General features: G+C 40.0%; 1 protein-coding gene across 2 annotated transcripts in view; it reads right to left on the reverse strand.

The window, feature by feature from the left end:
• Positions 1-4,184: 4,184 nt before the first annotated feature.
• Positions 4,185-26,821, reverse strand: part of GRM1 (glutamate metabotropic receptor 1) — a 398,541-nt gene continuing 375,904 nt past the window's right edge. Inside the window, exons 10-11 of one of the 2 annotated variants that reach the window (XM_036872142.1) lie at positions 15,223-15,307; positions 7,783-7,855 (exon numbers count right to left, since the gene is read on the reverse strand). In XM_036872142.1, the coding sequence (XP_036728037.1) occupies positions 15,247-15,307 (61 nt within the window). In that variant the 3' untranslated portion in view covers positions 7,783-7,855; positions 15,223-15,246. Of the gene's footprint in view, positions 7,856-15,222; positions 15,308-26,821 lie in introns of both variants that reach the window. The other variant, XM_036872141.1, reaches the window with a different exon arrangement.

Below are 26,821 nucleotides of genomic sequence, written 5' to 3' on the forward strand. Positions count from 1 at the left end.
GCCGCAATAGTGAGAGGCCCGCACACCGTGATGAAGAGTGGCCCCCACTTGCTGCAACTAGAGAAAGCCCTCGCACAGAAACGGAGACCTAACACAGCCATAAATAAATAAATAAAAATTAAAAAAAAAAAAAAGAGTTCTTTAAAAAAAAAAAAAAGCATAGAGAAAAATATAAATGAAAGATGATCCTAACTCTGTTAAAAACAAATTTACTTGCATGAAAATCACTAGAAGGTAAAATCAAAATATCTGTAATGTTAATATTTGGGTGATGTGACTATAGCTTATTTTCTTTCTTTAATTCTCTGTTTCTACCATGCAATTTATTTTTTAATAGAAAAATGACACAATTTAAGAAATCATTGCAAAGAAATAACCCAGAGGCTAGGAACAAATTTATTTAAAGGACAGTCACACTTAAACTTTCCTTTGTGATTTTCCTTTGCTATAAAAAAACAGTAGTCTGGCTGATTCTAGAGGCATTTGTTCTCACTTCAAGTCCTTCAGTACACCTTTGCCTTGCCTTCTGCAGTTCTTGTTCTCATATTCTTATCTGTACCAGTATCTGTATTTGTGGGCATGTATGTTATCTGCTTGCTTCCTGTCTATCTATCTGCCTATCTATCGATCTATCTACCTGTCTATCTATCTATCCATCATCATCTCCATATCATATCTATAGCAGGTATTGTTGGTGCCCTGCCCAATCTTGACACTCACCTTCCCCACATAGACCAACTCTTAGGTTTCCAACTGCCAGCATCTGCGATTCTTTGCCTGAAGGCTATCTCTGGAGATAGGAGCCTGCATGTGAGACACACTGGAAGTAATTGGAATCGACATGCACCTCCCTCCCCAACAGTCCTTAACCACGACAGGAATTGGTGATTCAATGCTCCCAACTTCCTTGCTCTTTGGGGAATGGAGACAGTTATGAGTCATGTTCTCTACTGTCTCCCAGAGACTCCAGCAGGACTGAGTCCAGCAATACAGCCATATTGGCTGCCTTGTTTCCCCACTCTCATACTAGTTCTTCCAGGGATCACTTCCCCAGTACACATTTGCATTCAAATCCTCCTGTCACGGTCTGTTCCAGGGAAAATGCAACCTAAAAAAAATCTTCATTCATATCTATTTCCTGCAGTTCACATGAAAATGGCTTAAACGTTACAGCTGTCTCAGAGCTAAGTGTGAGCTCAAAATGTGGCAGGACTGCTAACAAAATGAACATTTTACTAGGCAGCAATACTAGAATAATGGTTCAAAAGAGTCAATGTATCTGTCCTGTTCTGGATGCAACATTTAAAAAAAAAATTCCAAAATTGGAATATGACCATAACCTGATTAGCAGTTTAGGAACCTAATAACAAAGATAGCAGTCAAAGAAAGTAAAACAGTTTGGCTTGGAGAATAAACCACTAACTAACTGCATAATCACTGTATTCAAGTGGCTGAAGGGAAGTCCTGTGCACAGTGGACTAAATGTGTTTAGTCTTTTTCCAGAAGGCAGAACTCTGATTGGACAAAAGTTAGAGAAAAGCAAATTTTGACCCTGGCAAATGAAGAATTTTCTAACAATTAGAGCCTTTCCTTATCTAATGCAAGATCCTAGTCCCTGGAAATACTTAGGCAGAGGGCAAAAGTCATCTAAATCCATTCCATCCCTTAAAATAAACCAGGCCACACAAGCCTCTGTGATTCTCACCAAAAGCTCATTTCGGTCAATTGCATTTTGTCTCTGCAACTCCATCAGACTGCCGGCCTGTTGCGTACCTTGCTGGTCCTACCTCTTAGTTTTTCTGGTTCCCCAGAGACCTTCACTCTGGATTTGCACTGTAGTCCTGTTTTCCGGCCAGCTTTGGGTGTTAACAACATAGTTTAGGACTTGCTTTTCCAGGATCCAGGGCCACCTGCGCTCTCTCTTTGCACAGCGGCTGGCAGTAGGCCTTGTTACCCCAGCCCCTGCCACTGTCCTACCCCAGATAGCAATGGCTTCTCACCTGGTCCCTGCCTGACATGGGAAGAAGAACAGGGCACAAGGGAATAGAGTCCTCACTGAGGTGAGAGTTTAAGTGACTTCTAAATTTACTTCCAGCTCTATACTTCTATGATTATTTTTCTTCTCAGTTTTTGTTATCCTCATTCTTAAGCTTTTTTTCCTTGTCTATTAATCTATATGCATTGCTTCTCCAGCTACCCTGGGAAAATCAAGCCAGGTTCCAGTTTAATAGCATCACTACTTCAACTCCCTACCTAAGCTCTTCTTTTCTCCCATGTTCTCCCAAGCCTTGGTGACCAGGTTAGCCTTTTACTTTGTCTAAAGGGATGTACTTCTGTAAGGAAGGAACCCCCAGCCCATGCTTTCCCCATGGATGACTTATTTTTCCTCACTTTAACTGGTGCCTCCTTCAGCAGTCTGTGTCTTACCTGCAATTCTCCTGCAGAGGACGCTGTTTCCCACACCGAGCACTGCCTTGCCAGACCTCTGGCTGGGTTCAGCGGATACTGAGTATTGCCACCCTCTTCTGCAGGCAAAGCAGACCTGCTGCCCAGTGGGACAGCTCTCTCTGATGCCAAAAGGAGAGCTTGTTTTTCATGATGAAAAAATGTGTTGCTCCTGTTGGCAGATTTAGGACCGGTAGGTAGAAATACAGAGCTCTGGACCCCATAAGGATCTTGGAACAAATCTTCAGAGAACTGGGCTGGGAAAACTATATGGTGTTACAATACTAATTTACTTTCTCAACAACATTTACTGAGTGTCTGCTTTGCCTCGAAGCCTTAGAAGTCAGGTATTAGAAAGCAAAAAGGAACTAAAAATCTATTCAGGGAAAGAGACATGTAAGTTATAATGTAATCTGGGATGTGTATAAAATACTATGGGAATACAAAATGGGGAGCAGTCACAACAGACACAAACTCCTACATACTATCCTGGGTTCTGGAGAAGAGCATGAGTTCATGGGCTCTGTGCTGGCTTAAGATGCGGGTCAATTCCCTGTTGAGCCACTTACTAGCTAAGAGACTTTGGGCAAGTTATTTCAGTTCTCTAAGATATTCCTTGTGGCAGTAGTACTGGGGAGATTAAAGGAGAAGGAATGCAAAAGACCTGCAAATTTTCTGGCACAGAGTAGGTTAAAAAAAATGTTTCCATTCGCTTTGATTGCTTCTCAGGATAGAAATTATTGGGGCAGTTCCTCATACAATGTTGGTGGTATCTGGATCCCAATTTCAACTTCTCCAAATGTCTCCATTGTGATGCAGCTTCCGGACTTTCCAAGTGGAGGCCCTTATGACCCACCATGGTATATGGGTGTTTCTTTGGACTGCGCACCCAAAATATTTTCATCTTTTTGCTTTTTTCTTTTTTTCCCCTATTCTTTGTTTCTCATTTTCTCTCCCATGGGTTTTCCTCATGAGACCAAGCTTCCATTTCATAACTTTTCATTCTATTTTCTGGGCACAAAGAAGAAACCCCTGATGTCTCAGCTCCTGATTCTGGTAACTTCTTCAACATCAGTCTTCCTGGATAGAGGCTGCTCTTTCCATCTAAATGCACCCCACTCTCATGGATGTGGCCCTGGTACCACCAAGTTTTCTCTTTGAATGACACTTGGTAGATGCCTTACTTTGTAGGTATCTTATCTAGAGATGTGAATAAAAGAGGCTCCCATGTTCTGGGAACCAATGATGTCTCCATTGAAATATAGAGGAATGGAACTTGGGATGAGCGGGAGGATATCACCAAGGTAAGAAACCAGGTGCCCCTAGAGTGGGAGCCAAGGGGAGAAAATCTGTGCGGGGCACAAAGGAAACAAAGATGGAGCTTTCAGATGCCTCTGTCTCTAAATCTCTGCTGGAGATGCAGGAGTTTGTCAAGCCTCACGTATTCTATCAAAAAAGGTAGATGACAATGTCTGCCACGACACTGAAAATTTAAATTCTGGATTTCATTTGAAACGTTAGAGTTAGAGATACGGCCTTCCTCATAATCAAATTATACTCTACTTTGTCACATACCTGATCAGTAGATTTTGCGTGGTGATCTCCAGCTTTCACCTAGAAGACGTGTGCTGAGCAAACAAAACCATTGAAATTATTTTTTATACCAGTCAGTCTGTTTCTATTATTGTCACTCTTACAAAGTAGAGAGAGGGAACATACACATTTAATAAATAGAAAATATTTATTATACAGCAGTATCAAGATTATTTGACAACAGACAGTTAACAAGCCAAAGGAAAACACTTTTACAAGAGCTATACAATTTGTATAAGCACATACATTAAGGTGGAAAGTTTCTGTCCTTTTCTTATAGAGTATGTATGTGTACATTTCCAATTTTGAACAATTATAATTTAAGAGCTAGTACTCTATTGTATTCAGGAAAACTTTTAATCATGATAATAGTAGGCATTCAGAGTAATAATGTGACTGGTGTTGAATGTGTTCACCCAACGTCTCAGACTAAAACCTCAGGACAAACTGACATAGTATTTGAATTGTAGAAGCAGTTTTCCTGATCTAGTCTTACTTTAAAGTATCTGAAAGCACAAGTCCTGATCTTAAGAACATATGTCAGTGGCATTAAGATAAGAAACCTGTTTCATTAATAATAGATAGTAAACTTTCCCTTGCTAGTTTGCCAATTAGTGGACCATATATTAAGCATTGGAACCACCCATTTTCCTCATTCTGCTTCATGACAGTGAAAATATGGAACTGAAATCCATGTTTCAGTCATGAGGTCTTTCTACCAAAGGTGTAATAAAGTAATTTTTTAAAAGGAAAGACAGTCTATTCTTGATATAAAATTGACTAAACTTGGCAGTAGAATATGGAAAGACATAAGAAATATGAGCCTCAAACATTGGAGTGGATGTTAAATTCTGAACAAATGATGCAGTGAGTATTTAAAGAGTCTAAGATACATTTTGGCTGAGAAATCAGCAGCTTCAACATGAAGGAAGCATACTAAACACGACTGAACATAAGGCATAAACAAAGATACTTAAGGGGATAAGATTCATTCCCAAGTAATACAAGAAATCAAAACAGCAAAAAAATCTCTTTTACTGGGGAGAAAAAAGGGGAGCAAAAATGAAACAACTGGATTACATGTATGTGGATAGTATACACTGCAAATAACAAAAATAAAAAAAGTTATGAGTGAAAATACAGGAATAAAAGAATGTGGAAATAAAAATTAAAAGAGATCAAAAAGTGATGAATAAATAATTTGGGAAATCATGACCAGAGTTAGAAGTTAGTACATACTTTAAGCACATAAAGCTCAAGAAGCTGTGGAAAATTAAGAAAACAAACAAACAAACCCTAAAGAAACCTGAAATAATGTAAATACTGCCATTTCAATCTTATGTTTTAATAATGATGTGTGCAAGTTTATAAAATGTACCTTTTTATTGTTACCCACAGTTTTCGCGAACTTTTAGTATAACAAATTTTCAAACCACTTCATTAATAATATATTTCCACATCATAAAATATCTGAAAAATAAGTTCCCTCTTAGAAGAAGAGGGACCATCTGAGCAGCATATGAAAACCATTGGACCAGAGCAGTCAAACCTTCAAAGAGCTCCTGTAAATACTGATGGCAATGGTATATAAAACGTTATTTGGAACATAAATATATCTACACTATATCGGAAGACAATCTTCTCGTTGCAGTTCGATTGACATTACTTTGCACAAATTTCATTATCACAGGTATATAAGGACCCCGAAACACATTCACTTGCTAGTTACAGGGACTTCAGTGACAATTAGAAAGAATTATTTGTCATTTAAACCAATAATAGTTGCTATGAGTACACCATTAAGTTCAAAGATGGATTTGTTTCCGTAGCACATAGGAGAAACAATGGCACCAAATACACATACTGCATCTTAGAAGTTCAACTGGTAAGTATTATTTGCTACAGTAAATGGAAGGTAACAATTTTGCCACACGGTTTGTTCTCTTTCACATAAGGGCAAAGGAGAGCCCCCTTGGCACACAAGTAAATCCACAAAAAGTCTTCTGCCACTCTCAAAACAGTCTCTTGTCTGGACTTCTTCTGACATCACCAATAAGCGAGCGTCAGATATGGGAAGCTGATGTTTGCTGACTGATTTTGTTCAAAGCCCCAAGCTTATGCACTGTCTTCCTTCTCGTTCCGCCCTCCCCTAGCACTCCTGATGAAACGCTTTTTGGTGATAATTTTGCTCTTATTCCTGTTTTCTAAATAGAGGGAGATGACAAAGCAGCAAGGCATCCACACACCTTTCTCCGAGTGTGACAGCAAGGCTGGCACTGGATGGGGTGCAGTCGGCGAACAGAGGCCCCTTTCTGGGCCAGCTCCCGAGTGTCCCGAAGACCAGGGGTCTGCGGGCCCAGCAGGGAGAAGGGCTTGAGGGAAATGAGCTGCTGTCCATCACTGTTCTCTGGGTGGTTCCACGCCTGCCCCTCCTTCGCCCACCTGCTCTGCCTGACTCCACCATGCTCGCTGGGAATACCATGATGACGAGCTAATGATTCAACTGGGCGGTCCTCCCAGGCTGTCCCCTTCCACACGGGCCAAGGGTGTGGGCATGCGTATCTATGCACAATGGTCCGAAGAGATGATGTTGGTTGACTTTGTTCATTTTTGCGATTACAGTTACATACTATATGGGATTGTGCTTTGTCAGAATTCCCTTTCTTCCCAGAGAAGGCTTTTGAATAATTCAAGAATCAGAATCTTCGCCTGGATCCCTTTTTTGCTTGCGGGGTCCAGCGCCTCTGGCGCTGGCCTTTCTAAGACGGCAGCCGCGGTCTCTTCCTTGCTCCTGACTTCACCTCCAGCCCCCGCTTCTCCCCCAGCTTCCTGCAAGTCTCCGGAGGTGCTGGCGCGCCCTGACCACGCCTGCTTTTCCCTGCGGACACCTCCTCCCTACAGGGTGGAAGAGCTTTGCGTATAATCCCTCAGGATGACAGAGGCGTAGGTCACGCTGGGAGGGCTGCAGGGCACCGACTCGGACACGGGGGAGCTGGGCGCCGAGCTGCCCGAGGCCACCGAGTCGCGGAAGGGGGACGGAGGCGTCAGGGCGGGCGAATCCTCTGGGGTTGGTCTGCTGGCCGCCTGCAGCTCCTCCTCCTCCCCCTCCTCCAGCTCGTCCTCCTCCGTGTTCCCTTCCCGCTCGTACAGGTACTCCTGCAGGAGCCTGAACCTCTCGCTGTCGTCCTCGTCGTCGTCGTCGGCCGACGGGGAGACGGGCTCCTCCCCGAAGGTGCTCAGCTGCAGCGGCAGCAGCTGCAGGGGCTGCGGCGGCGCCGGGGGCGGGAACAGGGGCCGCAGCCCGTTCGCCGGAGCCCCGGGCACCGCGAGCACCGAGTTGAAATCCGGGAGCCCGGCGCTGAAATTGCTGACCACTCCCTGCAGCTGGTCCATGAGGGATTTCTGCGCGGGCGGCGGCGGCGGCTGCTGGAGGGGAGGGGGCAAGCCCCTGGGGACGGCCGGGTCGGCCAGGAAGAGGGGGGTCTCCTCCGCGGTCAGGCGGGGCGGCAGAGGCGGGGTGCTCACCGCGGCCGGCACGCGTCGGTGCACCACCATAGAAGGACTGCTGGGCGGGCTGAAGCCGATCGGCCGGGCATCCTCCTCCTCCACGTTGTAAAGGGTCTTGGTGCTGGTATCGGAAAAGGTCAGGCTCTTGCCGGAGCCTTGGTAACTTTTAGTGAGGGGTTTGATGATGGCTGTTTGGTTGCAGGCCGTCTCATTGGTCTTCACGTGCACAGAGAGGCGGTGCCACATGTGCTGTCCCTTGGGCACCTGTCTTCCACTTGGTTCAGACCATGACACAGACTTGCCATTAAAACTATGAATAAAATAGAGATAGGTTTACTTGCAGATGTATCATGCGCAGAGGATGACATACATATAAACCATTGGTTAGCCCAGCTCAAAGCAATTTGACTCCCCCCTCGACGGCGTGTATGCCTGTCCTCCACACCCCTACTGTCTCCTTATTATACGTCCAACACCAAAGTCTGCAGCGACCACAGGTCGCCTCTGAAGCAACCTGGGGTTCCATCCACCTCAAGACAAGGCAGGACATTTTGACCCTGAGAAAAGCTGCAGGGGAGAAGAGCCAGCTTGTTGTAGAAGCAGCTATTTTCATTTAGGTCTATGATTTCACAGCTATTACACACACACCCACACACATACACACACACTCTAAGGCAATGATAAAATTGTTGCTCAGTGCAAGCCTTTGAAAGATTCCAAAATTGATGGAGGAAACAAATTAAAAATAAAATCTTAGTTACACATGGACAACAGAGCATAATGACCATAGCTATTGCCTCCCTTTCTTCTTAGTCCCTGGAACAAATTAAAACACACGTATAAAGCTACTCTCATTGTCCTGTGAAGTTATAAAATACATCCTCTCAGTTGCCCATTCTGATATGCAGGTATTTCCTGTGTTAACAGGGGTGGCATGATTATGCACATGGCATCTGTGCAGAAGAGGAAAAAAAGGAGATGACAGAAAAACCCAGACCTATGCTTCACTTAAGAGTTTCCTAACTTTTGGCTTTCTTTTCATTTCAAAGTATTATTCCTGACACATGCAGTGGATCACAATTCACATAGCAGCTAGTTTGGGATTTTCACACTGGCAGCATTTAATGAGGTGTGTTTGAAAGAGACAGAACTGGAAGGCCCAGAAAAATACAAATACCCGTATACTGCTTTAGTCTTCTCGCATAGTTTGATGTAAATTGACAAAATTAAGATTCAGACAAAGCAGAAGTTACTGAGACCAGACTTCTCCGGGGCCTTTTCCTCATTGAGCACTGGTGAAGAAAAGCCTTAGGGCAGCAGCAATCCTCCACACTTACCAACTTTCATTTTCATGGGATCCTCATAAAACCAACCAAATAGAATATATCTCTGAAGAAAAAACAAATGAGACGTACTGGGTGCATATACTACAAATTCTATTCTGTCTGTTCTAATAATTCTGATCTTACTTTCGGACTCAGTTTATTTTCTGTATAATTTTTAGCAGATGGTGGTACCTTAACGTAGCATACTATTAATAACAATAGTGTTAATACTTAAATCGGGAAATCATTTTTTTCTTCTTTTATTTTTTTTCAGGAGTTTGCTTTTTCTTTGTGTCCATGAAAACAACAGAGAAAGTAGCACAATAATGACACATTTTTGACATTAAAAGGAAGAGGGAAAATGAGTATTTTTTTCTTAGGTGGATATGTGAAATAGACTATTTCATAGCGGATTCTTTTGTTTGGAAAAATGTAGGAAATGATCAATAGTTAACATAATGGTTTATTTAATCATTTTGAAAATACAAGAATGACTACTTCAAAAATTATATGTGAGTTCCACATTTATGATGAAGGTAGTGTTTTGACATTTCAAATTTTACAATCCTGAAAGTGAAGTGAGTCAAATAAATACAGATTTGTGTTGAAAGTCTGATATCAATTATAGAAAATTCTGGATATAAAAGTTTTAAAATAGATATAACAGGTAAAATTTTCTCATTATTTGGGAAGAAGGCAGTTCCTCCATATATCTGATAACCTATGCTGTATTTTTAATTGTCTAAGAAAAATCTCATCTCTAAAATACTATATCAAAATACTATATCACTCAAATGTATGCTTAATATATTCTCTTAATATATATATCTTAATATATTAATAATAATATAATAATATATTTAATTATTTTATTTATATTTATATTATTAATATTTAATATATTTATTATATTTAATTACTACTAATAATATATTAATATATCTTAATATATTCTCTAAGAATGTATATGTGCCTATAAATGTGAAATTACTGACTTATCGACTTCTAGACTCTCTTGTTAGAATAGCTGACTCTCTCCTGAGGTGAACAAACTGAAGAATGAGCCGGTGGTGTCTGGCAAGAGCAGTCAACCAGCCAAAGGCAAGACCAGAACCCAGAGCTCCTCTTCTGAGTTTGAAATTCCAGGCAAGCTCACCTCCCACTTTCACCTTTCTCAGTTTCCTCCATCTCCCACTCTACTCACACATTTTCTCTCCTTATGCATTTAATATGCCTCTTCCAGAAAGTATAAGACTGCCCAGTTGCCTCTTGCCTTGCATAAATATGCTTTAGTGTAATTTCCAACTGCAATGCTTTGCATCCCTTTCAATTGCAATGGAAACACTTTTTCCTTCTCCAGATGCTTGCCTCTCCATGCTCATTAAGAAAATCACTAAACTAAAAGGCTGCTTGTGTCATTTAGGTGTGTGTGTGTGTGTTTTAAAAACCAATTCCCTTGACAGCTAGTCTGACCTAATTCAACACTAGGCTTAGATATCCAAACAAAACATTGCCGTCTCCAAATATGCCAGCAAAAAAGGTAACCTTGTATTGCTGGGACTTAGTTCACTTTCTGGCTCCCTCACATGGGTAGTTTTCCGCCTTGTCCAGGGGTCCTATATGAGTCTCTTTTTAAATCATGTAAAAGGCATTATTAATCATCTTGCAGACAGATATGATCACAATTTAGTTCTATTTAATCCAATAGCAATTTTATTCTTGGGATGGAAGATTTTCACCCTGGCTGTCAAAATTAGCAGCTTTCCTTCCCCTCAGAGTCTTGCTCTAGATTTTCTGTAAAGTGCTGTTTAATTAGGAAACAGTTATAATGCCCTAGGGAATTTTATCAGATTAAGAAAATTAGATTAACCTTTTTTTTTCAAGGACAAAATAAATTGCTTCCTAAAAACCAGAGTGGAGGAAAGGCACCATCTCATAGAAACTGCATCACAGGGTATAAACTTTGGTCTTTCTAGATTAGTTATTTTTAACCTATGGTTCACAGACAGCTTGAATGGTCCATGGATCTACATGTACATCAAAGCATTGTTTTTAGGCTGAATCAATATTATGTTTTTGTAGATTATGGGCTGCTATTTTTAAACGCAAGATGCTGTTATGATAAATGGTACTTCTAGATACAAGTGTAACTAAGTCCTGAGCAGCCTTTTTTCATGTTCTGTGTTGAAGTGGCCACTAATAAAGGTACAATTACTATCACAGATTCAGGTGAAGGTTTAATAACCATTTTCACGTGAAAAGTGATTATCCTATTTGAAAAGGTTGGGAACCCATTGCTGTGATATTAAGAGGAAAAAAATTTATAAAATATGGGGCAGCAAAAAGGAATAAATGCATTATAAAGATGCAATATTATTATGAAATAAGACTTTTATTTAAACCCGGATAACTTTAATACATTGTGTTTCAGCCATCAGCTTCTTCATTCTATTGTTTAATTTTACTTGGTTCCCTAATCTTAGGAAAAGCAACCTGGTTTAGAAACAGCACAAAATTGTCACAAAGCACCCGACCTTTCTTGCTCTGACTTCAAAAGACAGACATCAGACCGAACAATCTTATATTTGAAGATCAAATGCAGTAGTGTTTGGAGTAAATACCTCGAGTGGCTAAATATATTTACTGATATTGAAGTGATTGGAGGAAATCGCTGTGAGGCCTAGGAGGAACTAGAGACATGGAGGATGATATACGCTGAGTCCTGTAGAGCTAAGCAGGAGGAGGGCAGTGGCTCCAGCTCCAGCAGGCTTGGGATCTTGCTTTGGTTTTTCTTTCGTTAGATAAGTATCACAATCCCCCCAAACAGAAAACCCAACATTTACAGCACTTTAGAGAATAGTTGGAAGTGGGTGGTGTAAACAGATTAGTGTATCTTTTTTTTTTTTTCAGATTAGTTTACCTTTGGCATTCAGAGTGATCCTGTCTGTTTTATCTGTTTCCGTAAGTACTAGTTCCATCTGCAGAATACACTGCTCTCTGCTCCAGAGATGTCTAAAATGGGAATAACAGTGGGTGGATGTTTGAGATCAGGAGGGACGCATCCTGCACAAGCTGCCTGAGGGGGAAGCTTGCACAACACCTGTCTCCATCATGTCCAATGCAAGTCTTTGCCACTAGGCTTAATAGCTGCACAACAGACGTGACGATGGCATCCGGAGAGCCCAGACAAGGCAGGACCTTCCCAAGAGGAGGGAAGTCTAGCTCCTTGGAATCTGAGGAGGGTAGCATTTGTTTTCTTTGAAAATGAAAATGGAAACAGGAAATGCCATTGGGTCACAGCGTGGAGAGAGTGGCTCACCAAGTAAACAAGCTACAGCCACAGGCTTGCAGACAGTTCTGCTGTGGCCCTGCAGCTACAACTGGGACATCTGGCCCTTCAAGGAGGAGGTGGTGTTGCCCTGAGACGCTTCAGATGGGATGCCAGAGCCGCCGTGTCCAGGTATCTCACCTCCACCTGCTTCAGCAAGCTGCTACCAGAACGCAGTTTCAACAGTGATTCTTGTAGCACATCAGGCATAGGACTATTTGAAACCATTTGAGTCAGACTCCTGTTTTCCCAGGCAAGCCCAAGTTAGTCTTCAACACGAAGAACTCCCACTGACTCCAGTTTCCCTTCTTGAAAGCTTTCCAGAAAAAACATGCGTATTTAGTATATATTCTGTATATGTATATATATATATACAGAAGATATATATTCAGTATATATATATCTATATATCTTTGGAAGCTTATCTGAACATATTTAAAATTTCTCACCTTATTGAATCACCACTTCTTGTAAGGTAGAGAATCTCTGAATGCGTTGGTGAAGACAAACGCTTTTCGATACCATGAGAACATGGTAGTTTCTGATGATTTTAAATCTTAAATGGCACTGTGAATTTTATGCCTCTCCTCTTTCATTCTAACCTCATCATAAGCTAATCAGGAAACCATTTGGCTTGCTGAAATATACAATATCACAAAGTCTAAATATACAGTCCTCCTTTCAGAATCTTTAGATCAATCACCTTGAATATCCTAAGGTTATGTGATTCAGGATAAAAGACAACAGAAAGAAAATCAGTTTGCCTTTATTAAGCCTTGTTCTTTCTCCAGTGAATTAATAAAGAAAAAGACATCCACAAATGAAATTACCTCATCAATAAAGTACGTAAGAGCCCATAAACTGTGTCCGGGTGTAGGGTCTACTGTCTTGAGAAAATTGACAAATCTATTTCAAACTAAAGAGTAGAATTCTGATGGCTACTAAACTTTTTCTAAGCACATTTTAAATGGCCTTCGGCTCAACCTAATAATGATTGCTGGCTGAGGAAAGAGATTCTGGTGCCAAAGTTTATTTATGACATCATGTTGGTACGGCAGCACTGTTTTAGCAGAGGTATACCAGGTGTAATTATATTCCTCCAGGAGGTATAGATGAACCTAATTATGTTCCTTTTGAAGAAAGTTCAGGTCAAGCATTATCATTTTTTTCTATGCTCCATGCTTCCAGACCTATAATTTTAATAGCAAGTCTTTCGATGCTCTTCAACAATACTTGGAGTCCTCACATTTCCCCTGGAAATATAGGACAGTTGCATTGCCCTGCAGGGATTACTCCTCAGAGGCAGGAGAGATCTAGGCAGACCATAATGATCCAGTAGGCAGCTTTATTTCTATCACTAGTCCCTTTGCCTTGCTTGTTCACAAAAGCCGTGGAAACTGAAGGTCACAAAAAGAACATATCTTTTTTTTTTTTTTTTTTTTTTTTTTGCAGGAACAACCAAGGCTAAAAATAGTCAGTCTTAGTCTATGGTGCACAGCTTGGAAGCTACCAATCTCCTCCTGATCCTTTACTATCTCCAGAAAGCTTGAGTAGATCTTATTTCAAAAGTTCTTTACAACCAACCTGTTAGCTTTGCTGACCGTTGCATTATTTTTTGTCACCTACCGATGATGGACCCACTTTCAGCCTTTGTTTTTGCTTTTAGGCACTCACCTTTAAGTCATGAAATGTTAAGTGACTCTCTTCTCTCTCTGGCCCTGCTGACATGACACGGCAAGCACATCTACTAGTCCCATCAATCCCTCCTGACAGGCAGCCAGCAGCTGTCATAATCAGGATGCCCTTCCTGTGTTCTTGGTCAGACTCAACCCTTGGTGCAAGAAACACTCAATGCTTTTTGACTTGGGAGAATTACAGAGAATGCATCCAAGCAGACTAGAGCGGCTCTGATCTAGATGTGCAGAGTCCTCCCAACCACCACTTATTTTTCCCTCCAAGAGTCAGTACGATTTGATTGAGACCACACACTTTCTATTGGGGCCTTTCCAGGGAATGTCAGAACACGACTTCCCAATGCACTCCACTGAGTGAAGAGAAGAGACGCTAGGGCGCCATTCACCAGGCTCCACAGCCAGGTTCAGCAGCAGACATTTGAACAAATTGGGCTCTTCTCATCTGAAGAGCTATTCCAGCCACAGCCACCTGAGCAGTGAGCTCCCTCCTGCTGCAGGAATGTGTACCTTTGACTCTCCCAGGAGTTTGAAGGGCTGTAAAGGAACAGCTAAAAATGACCACAGACTCCGTGCACAATGAATTGAACATGGTCTATGTTCTTTTGTTGACTTAAAGAGACACTGTCAAGACCTAAAGGTCAAAAATTGGACCAAACATGCACCGGTTTTATCAGATGGAGAAAATCTGATAAAAGCACTAAAGTTCTGGGAAAATAGCTACTTTCCTTTTTTGTTTGTTTGGTTTTTGTTTTGGTTTTTGGTTTTTTTTTTTGCAAAACTCACTTTTTGTGGGACTCACAGAACTTTTGTTTTGTGCTCCCCAGGGCATAGGAGGCACCCAGCAAAGGCTGGTGTCCACCTCGTCAAACTGACATTATGGAATCCTTCCATAAGTTCAAATTATGGCTCTTACTTTAATGCAGACAGGATCATATCAAACATTTGTGTAGCAGCAAAAAAAAAAAGGCAAAGAAAGAAAACAAAAGAAAGAGCTCTGTTTGCCAAGGAGAAGCTGACAAATTTGTGAAGGGGGAACATTCACTTTCAAGTTTGTGAGTGGGAGTCACAAACAAAAGCGAATCTCTAGAATGGGAAAAAAATGTTGCCTCTTGCATCAAAACATAAAAAAGCCAAAAGACTAACAGCTTGACAGTGTCCTTTTAAGAACGATGGACGATCACATTAAGGCAGTCGTGCAAACCATGGCACGTAACCGGCCCCTCATTCTTGATGGCATGCACCACGTCTGTTTCCATGTTAGAAAGTAGGAAAACCCAGGAGAGAGAAAGCAAGGGGCAAACCACTATTTTTTCCATGCAGCTTCTCTTACACATTCACTGCAGTGTGTGGGTTTTCAAAGCTGCACATGTGCCGACGGACACTGTCTGGTGGGCGAGAATTCTGGCTGCCTCTTCCTGAAGATGGAAAAGAAAAAGATACCCAGTGAGTGAGCGGTTATACACGTATATAGAGATGGCGATCACACCACTTGGGCGGTGCCAGGGCTGGGGTAGGGCCTAGCTGGGCTCCTGAGCCTTTCTCCACGTCACCTGCACCTTCACATCCTGGATCTTCCTTGTGTTGCCCAGCTGTTTCTTACTGCCAGGCCCAATTCTGAAAGTCACATCAGTGGAGTGCATTCTTTCTTTTACCTTGTGGGACCATCTCTTTCCAAGTGGCAGATGCTTTCTCTGCTGTGTGTATGTGTCTATTCCAAATTGCCTCTTTCCCCTCCACTCTTGACACTCTCCTTTATTCTTGGAGGCAGCGGATTCCACCTGAATCTTCCCACCCACCATCCCTCTTAAAGGATGCTTATGGGTTTATGTCTTACACTGTGACTTGTAGTGATAATTTTACTCTATATTATGTTATCGTAAAAGCAGTGCTGTCACTTAGCATAAAGTCACATGTTTCTCTTGGCCCTCATAAGATGGAACGTATCTTGTGGTGGAAAGAAGGGAAGTGGCGAGAGATTGGGTAAGCCTCCCACCAGGGAAGAAGGTCATCTCATTCCCTGGTTGGATGTCTCCTTGTACAGCACAGAGTGTGTGTGTGGTAAGGGGAGAAGAGCCCTGACTTGACATGACCAGGATGATGGGGTGGCCATGTGCAGGTGGCCTTTCCAGCATCTGTTGGAGTGAGGATACGTGGGTTTTGCACAAGTTCAGGACACTGAACTAGGTGGTGGGATAAAGCCATCTTAGTGTCGCTCCACATAAGAGGGCAGCCAATCATAGAAGAGAATTTGAGGAACAAGATGCTAAAGGTGAACCATCAGCAGGTGCTGTGAGTGGTGTGGATAAGGTGACAGTCATGAAGCCCCTATAGGGCTTTCTAGAAACTCACAAACGTTCTGTCAATCATCCTTGGGCCACCGACCCCAAGATCCTGGTGACAATTATCCAGTGTTAATCAGAAGAGGACCGCAACAGCTCCAGGCAAGTCAAAGAACTTTGTCAACTCTCCTATCTCTTCTTCCCATCAAAGCAAGCAGAAAAAGGGAAATTCAGAAGAGGAAAGAGGCAGAGATATTTCAGGAGCAGACCATGTCCCTTCCCAGTCCAAGTCTTTCAGGCTGAAGCCTGACATTGTTCTGGGAAGGAGAGATGTGAGTTTGAGGCTTGAAACAAGAATACAGTGGAATATCTTTTTAATACCTGAAAGCAAGGAATCTAGTACGAATGCAGAAGGTGAGAAAAAAGATTTTTCATAGCACAGTTGAAGGTGAAGGAGAAAAAATAAAATTGATCAATATGTATATTTCCATCAAGTTTGGACCATTCAATAAACCATTTGAAAGTACATGATCTACCCAGAACAATCTGAAATCCTCATCCAGAGATAAGAACTTGAAACACCTTGGTATAATTTTATTACCACTACAATAATCAATTTACTTAAGAAAATTAGACAAAGAGATGATGTTTGTTACTGAATGAGGCAAAGTAATATGACATTTAATACGCCCACCTGAAATTACAAAGATCATGAAAACAATGAAAACATTAGTAGTAGATGCCCAGGAATAAAAATATGATGTTTGAATGTATAATGAAGTTACTGGTAGAAAAGGGCATTTCACCTGTAAACTAATGTTAAAGCAACTTCATTTCTCATGAAAGAAGGCAGAAAACACACTCAAAGCATTTGGCTTTGCCTTGCGAAACTGCCTGCATCCCCGTGAATCCTCCGATTAATTCGCCTTTAGATAATGTCTGTATGTGGCCTGGTCCAGGGGCGCTGGGAAGCCAGGACCCTGGCAGGGCTGGCTTCCTGTCCCCGTGACCAATACAGACACACGGTGGGTCCCTCATCAGAAGGGCCCTGTATTCAGGGTTCAGTGCTCTGTGGTCATCCTTTTGATATTCGTAATCATTTTATCACTTAATTTGTGTTTTGTAAGTGATGTTCCACATGGAAACGGAGCACGTACTGCGCGTTTAGAGCCTCACCTCAAGAATGATCCTGCCTCTCCGGACAGGTTTTCAGTTTCTTGTTCCTTGCACCCCACCCCCACCCCCACTTGGGGACCAGAGCCCATCCAGCCTCCCACTACCCACCCCTGCCCAATGATCACTGCCACCCTCCTCCCCTGCCAGGGGACTGTGGGAAGGGGTGTGGGAAGATCAGATCAGGATCAGGTGCACATGCCCAATAACGTCTCAAGGCAGCCGATGGCCGTGGCCAACTCCTCCTTGAACTGGCAGGTCCGCGGCACATCTGGTGAGGAACACGGCGGGGGCGAGCCTCTCGCCCGTCCTCCGTGCATGTACCTTGCCAGCCCCTGTACCGTTGTTGCGACACCCTTGAGGGCTGCCGGTCTACCATGGGCTGGGGCAGGAGGCACCTGGAAAGGGGAGACGCCTGGTTCAGTTTCTCCGTGGCATCTACCCAGTGACGGGCTGGAGGGGAACCTGGCGGCCTGAGCGTGTATGCGGAGTCACTGGGTGGCAAGCTGCTGCGCCTGGCAGGGTCTGTGCTTGCTCGTCAAATACCCCCCGCGAGGGAGTACAGCGTCACATGGCAAATAAGAAACCAAAATGACAGGTCTACAGAGAGACAGTAGAAGAAAGGAAAAGGCTTTATATTTTAGTACCTTTAACATTTTTCCCTCTATGTTTTCAGCCAGGGGCTACGGGTTTTCATTTTGCACTGGGCCATGCAATTGATACAGCTGGTCCTGTCTGCTGGAATGTACGGCTGAGGGATGATAAAAACCATGGGGAAACGTCTTGACAGCTTAGAGACTTGACTGCTGACGTTAGCATAGGTGCACACAGTGTGGCATGAGGGACAACTCAGCACTTGTGTCTCCTGGGGACTGGGGCAGCAAGCTCTGTGGCCTCTGTAGCTGACTTGGAAATACTCTTGCAGTTATGGACAGTTCTGTGGTTGCTTTGGGGGTTTCAACCATATTGACAGCCAAATTTCACATAGTAACTCCAAGCAATCCCAAAGCCACCTTTAACTATTGATTGAAATAGTTGAAAAAATTACAGCATCTCCTTCATGGTTCCATTTCTTTAGTCTCTGACTTTGTGTTGAAGTGAGATGAAAATGACCTTTGCATACAGATGTTACTTTTATGAAAGAAGAGGATTATTAAAGGTTACAGGTCAAGACCTGAAAAATCTGATTCCAGAGTGGCCATTTTATCAATTGCATAAAATCTGAGAGAAGGAGCTGGACTTTGGTGTATTTTTAACAACTGTAGAACCATTTATTCAACCAACCCGAGAGTCCGCAAGCCAGAGTAAAAGCTTGGAGGGAAAATGCAGCATATGTGGGCTTGTCAAATATAAGTCCCAAATCTGTGCTGAATCTTTTGGCAGAAACTGTGGATTTAATGAAACCCCAGAAGTTTAGTTAGAAAGATTCATCTTCAATTTCTTCTGAAAATGCAAAGCTTTTTTTTTTCTTTTCTTTCTTCTCTTTCCCCCTTCCTTCCCTTCCTTCCTTCCTTCCTTTTTCTTCCCTCCCTTCTTTCCTCCCTCCCTCCCTCTCTCTCTCTTTCTCTCTCTCTCTCTTTCTTTCTTTCTTTCTTTCAAGTCCCTTCTTGGTGTATGCATACCTTCTCCCATCTATTCCCATTGTCCAAATAACCTTTCTTTGTATAAGAGACTATCTGTCTTTGAGTGTACTTGGTGCCATATGACTTTGCTGTTGTGTGTTATTTGCTTTACAGCTAGTCACCCCTACATTGGTTTCTGTGCTAAGAATGATTCTTTATGTGAACTTGAGAAGTTGTTACAGACAAGTTTTACTCCTTAGAGTGTAGCAATAAGCTCACGGGACAAGGATTCAGGAGACCAGCTACTCTCCAACTGAGTATTTGCCTCTTTCAGACTCAGTTTTTCATCCATAAAGAAGGATTGTTGAAATAGTACATGTAAAAATGCTTCCAAATAGCAAAATGCTATCCCAGCTTAAGACAACTCTATTAGAGGAGCAAAGGCACAAAAGGCTGATATTTTAAATCTCAGTGTGTATTTAGGTTAGACTAATTCATAGTATCTCCAACTTCACTTCATTTTACTCATGGATTTTAACCACTTCCTTATTCAAGAATTTCAATAACTTCTAGGAGAAAACTATTTTCTACTAGAAACTAAGAAAACTAAGAAATTAGAAAATAGTTTTCTCTCTTGCAATTTTTTTTTTTTTTTGCCAGCAACATTAGAGACATTGAGTGGATATGTCAGGAGCAGGTAAAAGCTAGGTACAGTCAGGTTAGCTGTCTGTATCTGAAGTTGCATGTCTATGACAGGTTTGGAGGTGAGACTTTTAGCAGAGATAAAATGGTCTATACAATTCCAGATGGTCACCATGGAAACACTGTGGCAGCTGTCCAAAGTAACCATAAAGACTGATGGCAACCACTCAAGACCATTTTAGCAGAAGATATCTATCTTTTCTGTTGTTATAAATAAATAGGGTAATTTGTGCCTCTGATTGCTTTCCAAAGCCAAATGCATTCTTTCTATTATCTGAATTTAAATATTAATTTCTCAACATTCATTCATCAGAGTGGAAAATGGAGCTCTGACTATATATATAGGCCCGCTGTAAATGGTAATTGTTCCACTCTTCCTTTTAATACATGCACATCTAACATAGTACAGTAAGGCTCTTTATATAAACACAATGCAGTGTGAAATACTTCTCTATTTTCAAATCCTTAATTGTAAAGATTTCTAAGAGAGATGCTATAGAGAACAATTTAATAAAATTCAATTCAATTACCATCACAGATTTGTCAAATATTAACATTTTGTCTTATTAAGTTTCCTTTCCTTCAGAAAACATTAGGGATATGTTTGAAGCCCTCTGTATATTATTCTTAATACTAATCCTCTCCTTTTCAAGAGAAAATTTGGTACATATCATCACTTGGCATATGCTAATACTTTTACATGTGTAGTCATATGTGTTAATAAATAATATGTGGTAGTGTTTAGCATGTTATTAGATTTCAGATCCATAGCGTCACACTATATTTCCATTCAGCAATTTGCCCTTTTGCATAGTATTATGTTAATAGATATAGCTCTAGTTCATTCACTTAAACTAAATTGAATAAATACCACACTGTCAAGAATATAATCAATTCTCCTACTGATGGCCATTTAGGTTGTTTCCTACGTACTGCTATTTTAAGCAACACTGCAGTAAACATTCTTGGTTATGTCTCTTTGCACACATATGAGAGAGCTTTTCTATGGTGTGGACGAAGAAGCAGAATTGATGGATTGTGGTGAATGCACATTTGTCTTTCTTATGTATTGCTAAATTGCCCTACAAAATGCTTGCAGAATTTACACTGGTATGTGAGAACTCCTACTATTCTTTCCAAATCAGTTCATTTTTCAGACATCTTTAAAACTGACTGTTGTTATGAAAATTATTTTAAATATATAAACATGGAAACAATGCTAAAATGAACCCCCATATCCCTATTATCCAGCTTCAATAATAATCAATATATTTGTGAATCTTATTTCATCTATACCTGCCATTTATTTATTTTAAAGCAAATCTAAAACATTATGTCATTCCATCCATAAAGAAGTTCGTATATATTTCTACAATATAGGTACACATTTTTATAATAAAAGGAAAAAATATTGTCACACTTAAAATATATTAATAGTGATTCCTTAATATTTGATATTAAATATTTGATATTAAATAGATGATATTTGAATTTCCCTGATTGTCTCATGTATATTTATTTTACTCTTGATTTTCACATCATCCCAATAAGAGCTGCACATTGTATTTTGTTGATGAGTCTTATAAGTCTTTTTTAATCTGTAGATGTCCCCTCCTCCTTTTTGCTTGCTATTTATTTGTTGAAGAAACATCCAGATTATAGATTTTACAGATTGAGTCCCTGTAGTGTCATTTAACATGTTTCTCTGTTACTTATGTTTCCTATGATTTGATAGTTAGATCTGAAGTCTTGATCAGCTTCATGATTAATTGTATGGGGAGAATAGTTTGTTGGAGACAGAGTTTTCTTTCTGTTATACCACACAAAGAAGCACATAAATTGTGTTTTCTATTAGTCATATTAAGATTGATCAGTGGGTTCAGGTGTTGTCAGCCTGATGTACACATTATAAAACTCCCCATCAATCTTTCATCTAATGGTTTTAGCAGTAATTGATGACATTATATAGATCAATTATTTTATTACAAAACTAATAAATGATGTTATTATCATTCTATCATCCCTTCTGTATTTGTCGACTAGATTTCTTTTTAAAAGAGGAACTTATTCTTATCAGCTATTTAATTCCTCTGAGATAAAGTTCAAACAGAAAACACAAGCCAAATGGATGAGTCTTTTCTTTGTCAATGCTCAGAATGATGATTCAGTTTTCTAACATTTAGCAACAGTGATCAGTGTATCACCTGTGGGTCTGTTTCTATTGTCTGTTTCCCTTGTTTTTGTTTTGTTGTTATATGGTTCTAACTCTTCCATGCCTAAACACATTTTATATCAGATAAGACATTATAAATATATAAAATAAGATTCTGTAGAGGTTCTAGAGGTTCTAGGTTATCTCTACCAGAGTTACTTCACCACTTTTTCTGCTAAGTAGAATGGGAAAGATCAACTCAATTCAGTCAGAAACTGAGCTGAGCAAAGTTGTTTTGCAGTTTGTATAGGAGTCAGTCTACTGTAGGGTATATCGCTTCAAGACTTTTAACAGAGCATCTGGCTGTGCACTAGTACAGCTCACTTGGTGGGTCTTTATCTCCTCAGCATTGAGAGACTGTGGGATATTCTGGCTGGCTTTTTGAAGATTTTTAGTTTAGATTTTTGGTCCCCCACCCCACACAACTTCAGAATTAGGCACGTGTCTTAACAGGGAACCTGTATCAGGTGTTTGAGAACTTTGAGTCTCCAATCTTGTCAGTGCAGCTTCAGGTGATTGCTAAAAGTGTTTTCTAGTCTGTCTCCTCAGCATTGAAAGGATCCATGAAAATAGACTCTCCATGTCAGAGGTGTTTGGCTTATCTTTTAACCTTTCTGATCCAGCCAACTGCAAACATCAGCAGATGTTTTGAGGGAGAAGCTGGACATGTATTGAAGCCTCTCATGCCTTTTATTTTATCACTTCAGCCTCCAGTGACTACAAGATCTCTTCTGTCTTCTCTCCTCCCTCCACTGACACTCTGCTTGGGCCAAGTCTGGATACTCGTCCTTTTGCCAGAGCCTGGAATTGGCAGATGCCTCCAGGGAAAAGCATCTGCAGATCATCTGCTCACTTCTCAGTTCTCCTGTTTCTGATATTTTACTTCTCACTAATCCCTGTCACTTCAACAGCTCCCTGATGCTGGAAAAAAAAGATAGCTTTTGTCTTTCATACCTGTTTTCTAAACCTAGTCTTATTCTTCACGACATTTTGCACATATTTCCTTCAGGAATTCTAAAATGTTTATCAAGTTCTTGACCACACTGCAATGTATATTACATCTTTGCATCTCTCCTGTGATCTTTTTCACTTCTTATTATATAAGTTAATTCTTATCTTCAACAGTAGGCAAGTCATAGTTTCTGGAGGGCAGGATCCATGGCTGATTTACCATTGTGTGCTAGTTTATCCCCCTTTTACCTACCCCAATTCTTGGAAATAAAAGGAAACCATGTAATTTCTCATGCAAACTGATTACTTTTAAGAGTGAAGGAAGTGCTCTTAAAAATTATGTCATGACAAAAGGCATAAACTGGGACTTTCCTGGGCATACAAAGAGACATATGGTCATCTATTTACAGTAAATGTTGAACAAGTGATTGAATAAACAAAACAGAAGGAAGAAATATTCCTAATTTGAAAATAATACAGAAATAGTACCGAGCTTCTTTATCACTTTGGTAATTGCAGGAATATCAAAAGCACTTATTATTTTTGTTACTAATTCCTAAATTAATTCTCATACTCAATATTGACTGTCATAAAATCTCCAGCAAAATTTACATTAAAAAAATAAAATAGTAAAAATAATGTGTATATGTATTTGTGTGTGCAAAAACTAGACTATACATAAATATGTTAATGGTGGGTTTTCTCTGTGTATTGGTAGAATTGTAGATAATTTTTATTAGCTGTTTTGTGTTTTCCTATATTTTCCAAATTCCCCACAATTAATATTTATCATTTTTTAAAATATGAAAAATAAGCAGTAACTGTTATTACAAAAAGAAATTTATAATACATAATTCAGAAGTAAAATTCCCTCTTCTTTTAGCTTTACCCCAATAAACTAAGGTATTATATAAGAGTTGTGAATATATTATTTTTTGCTGAAAAAATTTAAAGTAAAAATTCTAAATATATATTAAAATATATGAGGAGCTACTAAGGAGAAATATCAAATATAAATTACAGAATTTGGGAAGTTGTACTAATATTTTGTATGTACTGAAGTCTTAATTCAAAATTTTGTAGTAAATTTAGTCTTTATACTATAAATAAACATTTTACTGTATGTATATTTTCAATGTTTATTCTCACATACAGGCATCTTTATTCATGAGAAAGTAAAAGCTCAAAATTAGAAAAAAAAAATACAACTTGTTACATAAAAGGAAAAAAAAATACCCTGCTATGTTTCCAGATAAACTTTAGGTGCCAAACTGCCAAAGTAAGTCTTTTTATTATTTTGCTCTGATTTATCACAGAGGGGGAGAGAAAGAGATGATGAAAACAACTTGCCAAAAACTAAAGTCTTCACCTCAGGATGTTTTGAAAAAAGAAATTATTACTTTGGTAAGAAGCTTAAAATTCATGATAACAAAAAAAGACTTAGATCACTTGAGAACTTTGTGAGGCTTTTAATATTCTTGGCTAAAGCACTAATATTAGATATATGTTTTCACTAAAATTTATTTTATGCCATCACTTCTGTTTAAGCAGAGGCATTAATATCCCCATGTCACCACCCACCAAACCTGAAAAGAAACTGATAGGCAATTATCATAGAATTTCTTTCACAGTATTAGAAGTACAGTCACCATAGCCCTAAAAGAAATCTTGGTCATATCATAACCTATTGAGAAAGAGAAAGGGGAGATATTAAAACTGGGATAAGAGGACTTCTGTGTCCAGCTAAGATGTAATTCTTTGGGGTAAACCAGCTCTCCCACTGAGAACAACTAGAAAAAAACAGACAAAATATTTTTAAAAACCATTTAAAGATATTGGGATTCTGTCATGGCAGCCAGAATCCAAGGGACCAATAAGTCAGAAAGAAGAGAACTTCAGAGAGGTAAGTAGATAATCTTCAAACTATTTTTCTCATTGGGACATTTGATGATTCTTGATACAGAAGAGCAGATTGAGAGTCCAGGCAGAGGGTCTTAAGTAAGAGGTAAAGAAGCAAGAAAAACAAATATTTACAGGGCTACAGACACAAACATTTGAGTTCAAGTCTTCCAAGGTAGCCAGGACTTGAGGAGCCAAGACCCTGAAGAGAAGGAGGTCAAGAAAAGTGAGACCAACACTTGGTGGGTTTCCTTTAGAAATTTTTGCAAATTTTAGGCTTCACAAAGCACAGGATACAAAGCTAAGCAGAAAGCTGCTGAAAATCAGTGCAGTTTTAGGTAGTCTCATAGCACTGAGGAATCAAAATAGGAGTTAAAAGACATTTAAAGAATGAAGAAATGAAGTAAACGGTGAGGACTCAGGTTCTTAAAATCCCTGATCTCAGGATCATCATCATCATCAGGAAAATGCAAATTAAAACTATAATTAAATACTACTACACACCCATTAGAATGGCTATCATGTAAAAGACCATCAACACAAAATAGATCTCATGCATTCTTCGTAGGAGTGTAAAATGACAAAATCACTGTGGAAATCTCTTTGGCAGTTTCTAATAAGTTAAACATACACCTGCCTTATCATCCAGTAATTCCACTGCTAGGCATATACCCACAAGAAATGAAAATTTATGTCCATAAAGACGTACGTGTATGATGATTGTAGCTTTAGTTGCAATATCGAGAGCTGGAAATTGCCCAAATGTCCATCAACGAAATAGATTAAATACATTTTAGTATATTCATACAAGGTAACACTACTCAGCAATTCAAGAGAATAAACTATTGGTACATGCGGGAGCATGGATGAGTCTCACGCTGTGTGAAAGGATGGCTCATAATGTATATACAGTGAAACTATTTTAAAATGGGGAGATCAGGAGAGCATATGCAAACAATTTGTTTTAACTCTTCCCAGTGATTAATTGGTAGCAGTACTATTAATTGTTAGACATTTCTATGGCTACTGTGGAATAACATAAACATATACTTATGTTCTGATTCTATCACCTGTTTCCTTGGGAACTAGGATTCTTATTGTGGCATAAATGTAATATATATGTAGTACATGATAATACATGAGCTGTCCATGAATTTCTGGATCAGAAAAGCTGAGAACAGATAGAGTAGGGAGTCTATGGAACACTTACTTTAAGCTACTTCTTAAGACCTACCAACTATACTATTCGCTGGTAGAGTATGGTAAATAGAATGTGAGTATTGTCATCTCCACTGTTAGAGATAAAGCAACTGAAGTCTGTAGAAAGGTAAATGTGAGAAACAGTGTGTGATCATATGGACCACACAGAGTGCACATTCCTAAGGAAGCGTCTTCGCAGGGACCGATGAGGATCTGGTTCTCAGACTTGCAGTCATTTTTCCCATCACTCACCACCCAGGTAAATATCATAGCACAACTTATTTTGTCTGCCCAATAAGGATAATATATCATCCAGGGTGAGACTTATATTAAACAAGCTCATATAGTGAGGTTGTTATATAACAGAATTTCAATTTCATTTGCAGTAGGAAATAATGTACAGGATTTAGAATACCAAAATGTATATAAATAGGGGAAGCCAATAATGAATAGTTACTTGCTCACAGGGAATCAGAAGAAGGGGTGGAGGGTGGAAAATGTCAGTACTTAAACATTTGATGGCATTAAGCCAATATAGCTTACTTCATCCTTTTAGTCTCAGGGATCACCTTGTCATTTGTACCTAAATTTTCAGAGCCCGTGGCTCACCATCCCCTTCACTCATCTCAGCATCAGAGAGGTCTACGGCCATTTCCAATGTTTGTTTGTTTGCTTTTCTCTGCTTTTGTGTCTGATCAGTCTCCCTCTCTTATAAATCAACCACATTTTAGATGTGATAGTCCATTTGATCTGGTAATAGTTCATATATTATAGGCTTTGGAGCTAAACTACCCTGAGGTGACTGCACATCTCTATTTACTCTGAATTTTGTGAGCAATCTTACTTTTACCTTTCTTTTTACCTTTTAAGCATTTCTTTCTGTTCACTATCTTCTTCCCCAGTTGTCAGAGCCCTAGGTCAGGCCACTCTAGTCTCCCACCTGGACCCTGC

This window comes from Balaenoptera musculus, chromosome 12 (assembly GCF_009873245.2).
Source record: "Balaenoptera musculus isolate JJ_BM4_2016_0621 chromosome 12, mBalMus1.pri.v3, whole genome shotgun sequence".
Taxonomy (NCBI): domain Eukaryota; kingdom Metazoa; phylum Chordata; class Mammalia; order Artiodactyla; family Balaenopteridae; genus Balaenoptera; species Balaenoptera musculus.